A 9,265-nucleotide genomic window follows, 5' to 3' on the forward strand; every position below is an offset into this window, starting at 1 on the left:
GCCTGCGTAAGTCTAAATATAAAATCTGTAGGCAATAGATGGAGCCGATATGGGACTGGTGTGTTTGTATTCAGAAGGGTGAGCGGAGGAAGAGTTAGTTAATGAGGTGTATTGGAAGCAGGACAACTTCTCCGATCGTGCTATTTATTTTACCGGTTCCTACCTCCATGGCAAGACCACATAATCTCCAAGTCCCACATGAAACTTGCCTCAGAGTCTTCTGTAAATGTTCATAAATCCTCCCTGGGTTGATTATGCTATCAATCACGTCAAACGCTGAAAAGGAACGGAGGAAAAAGTTGGTAAAACTTGTCGTCAGTTTATACATGCACACATATGCACCTCATATATTACGGGAGCCAAAGTAAAAACGTGGGGTATCAGCAACGGCTCTTTAATACCTGAATCTTTCTTGTTGTATTACTTTACTTCAGGCTAAATAGTTGCCGCTTGTTGGTGTATTCCCACAGCAATATGTCATTGCCAAGTAGCATCCCCCGGCGTGTACAATCCCAGGGCCTAACACTGCTCTTATTCATCCCAGGTTCAGGTTGGTCTGACCTCGCCGGGGCCGAGTCGGGTCTCCCTGGTGCGGTGGCACTGCCCCGACTCCAGCAGAGCCCACTCCAGCTTTCCGACGGTGTTTATTTTCCTATCGAGGAGCGAAATTGCTTTCTGTGCTCTGGGCATCTGCGCGGTTGGGTTAAGGACGGTATTGTTGCAGAGCTGAATTCCCAGGGAATTCCCTCCCTTTGGGGGAGGAAAAAAAAAAAAATTAAAAGGTTTTCCCAAAGAAAAGCTATTAGTTGAGGTCCACGTTTTGTTTTGAAACAGAAGTATGGCCAGAGATACGGGACATATTCACTGATCCACTTTCCCCCAGATTTGCTTTATCCTGGCTTTTCTCTAGCGATCCACATTTCTCCTAAGAAAACAGCCCTGTTGTTGAATTTCTGTGCATCTGTTCCAGCGAGACAGTTGAAGCAGGGCAGTATAAAGCAACAGATGCTTATGCTGGCACATGCCTAAATACCCAAGAAAACCCCGACTGCAGGGTGATAAATGGCACAGAGAGGCGAATGTGTATCGCCTTTTCAGGGGATTAGACAAAAGTGAACTGGAGGGATCTTCAAGCTATAATCTATTAAAAAGATTGATAACTTGTAACGTGACATGACCCCCGCGTTCATCTGTAGCTATGTCCAGCGACTGTCGGCGAAAAAAAAATATATTGATTTGTACAGTATTTTTAATTAAGCTTTGTAATTAGGTCGATTCGTCACGGTCTCAATTAGCCCCCCTCTTGGCGGAGGAGGCTGGCGGCGATGCCCGGAGCCCTTCGGCAAGCGGCGAAAGCGGGCGGCGGGGCTGACGCTTCTCCTCTCTCTTTTGCAGTCCTGGTACCTGGGATAAAAGTCTCCGCTTCCCACCACCCACCGGACAGACCACCAGACCCCTTCCCACCTCTGTAACACGGAAGCAGCAGCAACGCAGCGCAGCGACTTCACATCGGCGGAAGGGGAGGCGAGCAGACACCGACAGCAAACTAGTACATGGAAATGGCAAACGTTATGGTTGAATGGCAAAGGCCGTAACTTTTTCGAGATTTTTTTTTTTTTTTTTTTTTTTTTTTTTTTTTTAGACAACTTAGGACTGTTGTAATTTCTCATATGGTGCTGGAAATGGTTGGGCTTCATAACTTTTGAAGTGTTTCATTGGTAGTGTAAGCGTTAGGTGACACTGAGTAGAACTAGCCTCTGCTGCTGCTTACCAACTCGCTGTTGTAACACACTTTCCATATGGAGCCTAACTGTTTTACAGTATCCTCATCGATTTTTCCCATACAGGTGTGAGACTTCTTGAGAAATCATGAAACACACTTAAACTATAACTTTTGTAGTAGCTGAATTCTGCAATATATAACTTACCGGACAGACATAGAGCATGTTTTTCTGTAACATATCGGAAAAAAAATTGCAGGTTTTTTTTTTTGTTGGGGTTTTTTTTTTTTTTTTTTTTACAGTCGGCACTTAGATACGTAACATGAACCATAAGAGCATTGTCAACAATTTTTTTCCACTCAATTGCAGAGCGATTTAAAACATCGAACTACTACTATTCACTAAAAAAAAAAAAAAGAAAAAAAAGAAAAAAAGTTTGAAATGCTGCACTTACATTTAAAAAAAAACATTTTTCAACAATTTTCAACAATTACACAAAAATTCACGCAGAAATGGGGAAGTTGGTCTGTTTTGACAGAAACTGACAGGAATCAATCAAAACAATCGAATTTTGAATTGAGTAAAGTGCAATTTCATTGGATAGCTAAATATCTTTGTAAGATAGAGATTGTTGAAAATTCTATTTTTGTTTTCCAAGTCCTTCCACCCCAGGACTCTAAATTATTGGGGTAAAAAACAGCCTTGCAAGAAAAAGGGGAGCTATTTTTGCTTTTTATGTTTTTTATTGTTGAACTTGTATCCCTTTAAAACTGAAGGAAAATTAAAAAAAAAAAAAACAAATCTAATGGTGCTTTTACCACAATATGTTAACTACATTAAATGCTAATTAATCATTTTCTGTTATCAAAGCACATAACTAAAATGAAATCATAATATCTGTTAATTTTATAAGCTAAAAGTCACTATAATGGATTATGCCAATTCTGACAAATTTTACGTGTTTCCGGCAATATAGGGTCTATCAGTTCTCAAACACCTTGGGAATAAGAGAGAACGGTCCAGAAAGTAAAACACCTTCGTGTCCCTGAACTGGTACATTTTCTGGACTGCGAAGAAAACATTACAGAAACGAATGATGCTGATCTTACAACTTATGCCAGTTCAAAGCAAGGGCACTTGCTGAAGAAGAAAAAAAGAAAAAAAAAAAAAAAAACAAAAAAAGTTTGGACCCCAAACGTCCTGTATCTTATGTACAAAAAAAAGGAAAAAAAAAGAAAAAAAAAAAGAGTGCAAGTGATTTTTTCTATCAGACAGCGGAGCACCCCTTTGCTTCACATGCAACTTTAAGAAGGTTTCCTATACTATACATATATATACGTTCTGGTTGGCGAGTCCAGCTAATCAGAGAAAGTCTCTGCATGTTCTAGTGTTAGTAACTAATTTTTATATAGTTAATGTAGGGTAAAGTAGAGTGCATTAAGACACAATATTGTAATCCCTATTCCAGGCACTTGCCTTTAAACTATGTTTGTTCGACCCTTCAGAAGGGTTTCTACTACTGTCCTATACAATCAAGTAACTGAAATTCTTGGGAAGACACTTTGCTCCTCATCTTTTCCCTGAAACAATGTTTTGTTTTGTTTTCTTAATTTGCACGAAACAAAAAAAAAAATTCCATATCAATGTGCCTTGCCCTGGATAGCGATTATTTGTGGAATTGTTGCACATGTTCCTATATTGAAAGGGGTTTTTCCCTAGTCAAGCATTTGGAGACACTTTTTGTAAATGTGACTTTTATGTCAGCCATTGTCAGTTTCAACATCTAGAATTAAATAGGATGTTAGTTGTTCCGCAGATAGGAGTAGTGTTTATTGTCCTGTATGGTCAGTGGCAGTGCTATTCTGAGATCTGTAGATGCTAGATTATCAGTATTTTTGGATGTTGCTGCATTTTACATTTTATTTGGAGTCTTCCTTTTTGTTTTGTTTTCTCCCAGATATATGAAAATATGCAATACCTGCTTATATCATGTAGAAAAGCTTAGCAATTATTAATTTTTCTTTTAATTTTTTTTTATTTGACCAAAGTTGGTGCTGCACTTGACGCAGTGTGTTTTAGGTGTTTGTCTTTGTACTTTTGTGATTTTGAATGCACATGCAGGAAGGGCTCTTCTTAGAGAAGCAGTCAAACTGTGAAGCACTAAGCTGAACCCTGCTTCAAGCAATTTTTGTTTTACAACTGTTCCTTTCACAAGCAAGCCTTAAAAAAAAAAAAAACTTCCTTTTTCTTCAGATCCCACACCCATTTTTATTAGCAGACTGCAATCAATCCACATTCAATAAAAGTATATAATGCCCATTTTTATATGCACGTTTTTAAACTTCCAAGTTCTGAAAATTGTTTACTGGTTATTCTCTATTTAAGGAAAAAATAAAATGTTTTGGATTTTCATATGTGTCTGATAAGTGGTTGAGTAGTCATTTTGCTCTATTGTATTGTGTGATTGTTAGTATATGGTATCACATCCTCTAGCCAGCATCCTTTGCCTTCCCTATAGCACTTAGCTGGGCATTACTTTATTAAGACATATGTGCACTAAAAAAAAAAATAGCAGCTTTCAGTGCTTCACAGTGAAGGGAAAAAAGCCTAGACAAACATTTTGTCAGAACCTTGCTATGAGACAAGGTATTACCAGTAAATTGGTTGTATATACAATAAAATTGCACCCTTTTTTAAACAAAACAAACTAAGCAATAGTTTGGGCAGTTAGTTGTTTTTAGTGAGCATGTTGTAGTCATGGCTGCAAAGAGAGAGAATTAAACTGCCCACTCAGAAGATATGTAATTTGTATGTTGTATAGTTTTATTGATTACACTGATTTATTCTACCCTATTTTATAATGCAGGACTTTTGTAATGTTGTTTAAATGAGGAAAAATTTCTGTCAAATTAGCTTAGTGGAATTTCTGATTGTTCGTTATAAAGGCAGCGTTCATAGAATTGCTTTTTTTTTTTTTTTTTTTCCTTTGGGAACTGGATTTAAGTTAAAAACTTTCCCGTTTCCTTTTTGTATGTATTTAAATACAGTTATTTTTCTTCTCTCAATGGTATAGCATATTCCTATGCTTGAGAAGTATAGGCTACTGAAGAACCATTGTAAATGGACATTACAGGTATGCTGTATTTTTGAAGGTATTTTGTCATATTAAGTTTGATGACGCTAAAGTTAGGGAACTCTGAGCAGAATTGCGAGAAAAAAAAATGTTTTAAAGGCTTTAAAACATTAGGTAGGCGGTCAAGGGTGTTAACCAACAGGGGTTGTAAAGTATTACACACTAAATTAAATTTTCGTTCACCTTACTCTCACGCAGAAAACACAGCAGTTCCGTTCTGTGCAGGTGTAGAGAACAAACAGTGTTTTAGTCCTCCGAGTCAAGCCAGGAGTGGGGAGCCGAGCAGGAGGGGTCCCGCTTGGGGTGTGCAGGCTGCAGGCAGGAGCAGGCAGGAGCAGGCAGGAGTCGGGCCGGCGGCCGTAGCCCCTGACTCCGCATCAGGTTACGTTCCCGCTCCCCTCCGAGTCGCTCCGGTCGTTCTTTTTGAGTCAGGCGAACAACTTTTTTCTCCCCGTCTCCTTCTCTCCAGAAACCGTCAGGCGCACAAATACTCTGACCTGTAGCCACCCCCCCCCCCATCCAAATTTAAAGCCCTAGAAATGGCTTAGCGCGAATTGACTTTTTCTCGAGTTAATTCCTTTCTTTTTTCCTCTGTTTTTTCAGCGAGGGCACTTGCTTTTATCATGCCGCACACCCCAGCAATGCCATTATTATTTATTCTTCTTCCTTTATAATAAAAACTTTCGGGCTTCGAGTTTAGGCAGCCATGGTACACTTTGTCTCTGTTGCTTGTTCCCCCTCCCCTTAAGGTCGAAGGGGAAAAGAAACACCAAGTTTTCTCGACTCCACAGTATTCAGTCAGCCCACAGGAATATGCAAAATCCCTCTAACATTTTTTTTTTCTTTCTCTAGTTCTCTTTGTTCCGTATATTTGCAGCTTTGTAGTAACAGTGTTATAAAATATTTACTGTACAAAAATACAAAAAAACCCAGATACATAGCCTAAAACAGTTTTTTTTTCCTTGTGGTGAATTTTTTTTTTAAGAATGTCAGTTAATATTGTACTTTGCATTGTGTCTCTGGAAATATCTTTTTTTTTTTTTTTTTGGTAGAAGGCCTCCATCGAACAAAATTAAAACCATAACCGGCATGACAATGTAAGGAGAGCTTCAATGGCACCTAAACAATAAATAAATAACAAAATAAACCTCATGAGGTCTGTCGGAGGCAGGTCTTGTGAAGTTAACACTGCCTGCTAGGCAGGATTTTCATTAAATCAAGCTTACAATGCCAATTTTGTCTTGAAGTCAATGCATGTATTACTGTTTGACAGTAAACCCAGCTATGCCATCATCAAGTCCAAGGCTGCGCAATAGTCTAATTAGTATCGAGTACATTTTCCTTTTATTTTTTCCAATAAAAAAGCAGTGGGATGAAAATTGCTTTGATATATAGCAGGTAACATTGAAGCTATTCCATAGCACTTAACTGTAGTGAATACTGTGTCACCAATTCTGAAATCAATTTAATGTTTAATGCAAATCCATTACATGGTGCTATTACAGGCTGGCAAAATGATTTACAAAAATGTGACAACTTGGGCTCAATTCACTCTGCTTTCCAACAATGTAAATGCATAGCAGTGTTTATCTGCATGAAAACTATGCACTAATCTATCTGAAAAAAAAAAAAGAAAAGAATATATCAACTTTGGTATCTACTTTCCGTTTACTTCGATCCTTGCCTTTTCGGTCATTGTTATAATGCCAGCTTTAGGACAGAAAGAATTATAAGAAAACCAGCATAATACCTGATATATTAAAATGTAGTGCCTGTGAAATCTGTATTATATTGCTCTTCTGAAGTAAGATTTTTCTACACCGGTAGCCTTCGCTGTCTGTCAGAACCTTCTGATATAGGTGATGTAAAATAACCGTACAATATTAATGCATGCTATTCCATAATGCTTAGTAGCTGTATGAATATTACTCAAAGTTATGTTAGTCTTTTTTTCTGACTTGGTTCTTGTCAGATAGGTTTAAAGATATTTCACTGAGAACGCAAATTCTGTCTTTTCTTGATTTGGGGTGTTTTCAGTATTTTGGAGGTATACATTTACTTAAATTCAGTATTACTTGTGTTTTGGGTTTTTTTTCTTTTTTTTCTTTTTTTTTCCTTTTCTTTTTTTTTTTTTTTTTTTTTTTTTTTCCTTTTTCTTCCCTAGAGGGCAGGACATGGTGTTTGAGACCAGAAATCCGTGCCTGGTAAGATTTTCGTCTTGAAAAGCTACCCTAAGAATTCAGAGAGCTTGCTCTGAAGAACAGACGCATAAAGTTCAAATTTAAGGGACAGTCCTTTAAACCCACAAACGAGATTGAGCTCACGTTGCGAGAGATTTCTTAATGGGCAGCGGTTAACCAGGTACCCATGCTTGACCCTTCTTCACACCAGACTTCCTCATATAGAAAGAAAAACCCTTTAAAAAAAAAAAAAAGAAAAAAAGAAAAAAAAAACCTCATGTGGTTGTTTAGTTTCATGCACAGTTGCAATATTTTTCTTCAAACAAACTCTGTACAAACTTTGGGCCCGATTCATAAAAGCTCCTTTGCTATTAACACGGGAGGCTGGTGGGCTTTTCTCGTCCAAATTGAGGATGGCTTTCTTTCCAAGCGCACGCTTTGGCGAGCCCCGCTTTCCTCGGCACGCGCGCCCGCTGGCTTTCCTCGCCCTCCCCTTCCCCTCTCCGCCTCCCCTAACCCCAACGGAGAACAGGAATCGATGGGAAGGGGCCGTGGAGGAGGCGAGGCAGCGCAGGACCATGCTCCGACACCCCAGAGGCGCAGGCTGGCAGGAGAAAAGGGGGAGACAGGGGAGAGGACGACTCCGTGCCGCGCTCCGGCCGATGCCAGGGGTTTGTAACACGGTGGTACGAGGCTACTCGATTACAAAAGAGATCTTGTCCGTACCAGAACAAAATACGCTAGATCGCTACCTCTGAGCTCTAGAGAAAACCTTCGTAAAGGCAAACACTTGTACACAATGTGAACTTTTGTACTTTGTATGCTTTTTTTTTTTTTTTAGGGAAAACTATTTTCCACTTAGCTAATCTTCTATGCTCGAGCATGAACAAAAACAATTGTGTTGGGTGGATTCCCCCCCTTTTATCTGCATCCACAAATTAATATGAGGGGGGAAAAAAAGAAGATGAGTTTCTAGACGGAGCATGGTAGGAAGAGAGTGCCCAGCTTGGCATCCGCCGCCGCCGCCGCTTGTTCTTGCTGCCGGCGCCCTGCACCCGGCTGTGACTGCTGCCGTGGGGAAAGGTCTGCGAAATTCTTTGCTTTGGAAATACAATCAAGGAGAAATCTCCATTTTGGCAGGCTGTGCGGTTTCTCCGCGCGGCTGAGCTCTGACCTAGCCCTGCCCCGCTGCTTGAGACTGGCCCGGCCAAGTCCCTCAGCGTCAATTTGAAATTTGGGGCGCTAAAATTTCCACCGGCCGTGTGAAAGATCTGCTGCAAATTCACTTGACACCCGTGTTAATACCATGTCGTGTTCATTTTTTTTATGAGTCAGGCCCCTCGTGCCTCTAGTATACTTGTATTGACTCTCATAGTTACCATTTTAGTTTTACTGTGTTCTGTGAAAAAAGTTGTAATTGGTTGAGAATCACTGTGGGCATCCATTCTTATTCAACTAAGTCTCCGCAGGTTTTTTGAGCTGGTGTGGATTAGTTTAACTCTTGTATTCAACCATTAGTGCTACCACCTTCTCACATTACAATACAATTACTGGAAGCAAGTACTGCATTTCCTATGCAACAAAAAAGGAAAATAAAAAATTGCTAATGCTAACAGGCTGTGGTGTTATTTACTTCCAGCTGGGCACGGGGCGGGTGTGCGGCTGTAGGGCCGCGGGCATCGCCGCCGGTCGCCGCATTGACCTCTCCGGGTGCGCGGCGCTGGGGCCGGCACCGGCCCTCCGACCTGGGCAGGTTTGGGGCTTCCCAGGCAGTGGCTTCATCCCAAATCACGGGGATGTTTGGTTAAATCGAGTCCCTGTCGTCCCATCAGCCCTACTTTCCCGTGCGGTCGGTGTCCCGCCAACACTAAATCGTTCCTCGCACGATAACGGATTAACCTTCAGCGAACCTCTGCAGATTAAATCATCCAAAGTAGAGACACGAAGCACATCTAGTAAAGACTGAGGAGATTAATTAATTCTGCAAATGCTACAATATATGTTTAAATGTGGCTAAACTTTAAAATTATTACCACATTTCTGAAGAGCCCCAGATGTCGACCACGTTTTGGCCATCGCTGTTGCAGTTGGCCTTGCAGCCCGGCCGGACAGAGCTGCCCCACTCAGCCCCCGGCTGTACTGCACCTCTCTGCAAGGCTGCTGTGGGCGTGGGACAGGAAAAAATAGGTTTCTTTACAACCTTTAAAGTTTTCTTCAAAGCTTTTCACTCT

At 40.5% G+C, this 9,265-nt stretch overlaps 1 protein-coding gene across 6 annotated transcripts in view; it reads left to right on the forward strand.

The window, feature by feature from the left end:
* Nucleotides 1–1,600, forward strand: part of NFIA (nuclear factor I A) — a 248,415-nt gene extending 246,815 nt beyond the window's left edge. For 4 of the 6 annotated variants that reach the window (XM_050900560.1, XM_050900555.1, XM_050900557.1 and 1 more), the window contains one exon: nucleotides 1,396–1,471. In XM_050900560.1, the coding sequence (XP_050756517.1) occupies nucleotides 1,396–1,413 (18 nt within the window). In that variant the 3' untranslated portion in view covers nucleotides 1,414–1,471. Of the gene's footprint in view, nucleotides 1–1,395 lie in introns of all 6 variants that reach the window. The other 2 variants (XM_050900556.1, XM_050900559.1) reach the window with 1 other exon arrangement.
* Nucleotides 1,601–9,265: the final 7,665 nt, after the last annotated feature.

Source organism: Gymnogyps californianus, chromosome 8 (assembly GCF_018139145.2).
Source record: "Gymnogyps californianus isolate 813 chromosome 8, ASM1813914v2, whole genome shotgun sequence".
Taxonomy (NCBI): domain Eukaryota; kingdom Metazoa; phylum Chordata; class Aves; order Accipitriformes; family Cathartidae; genus Gymnogyps; species Gymnogyps californianus.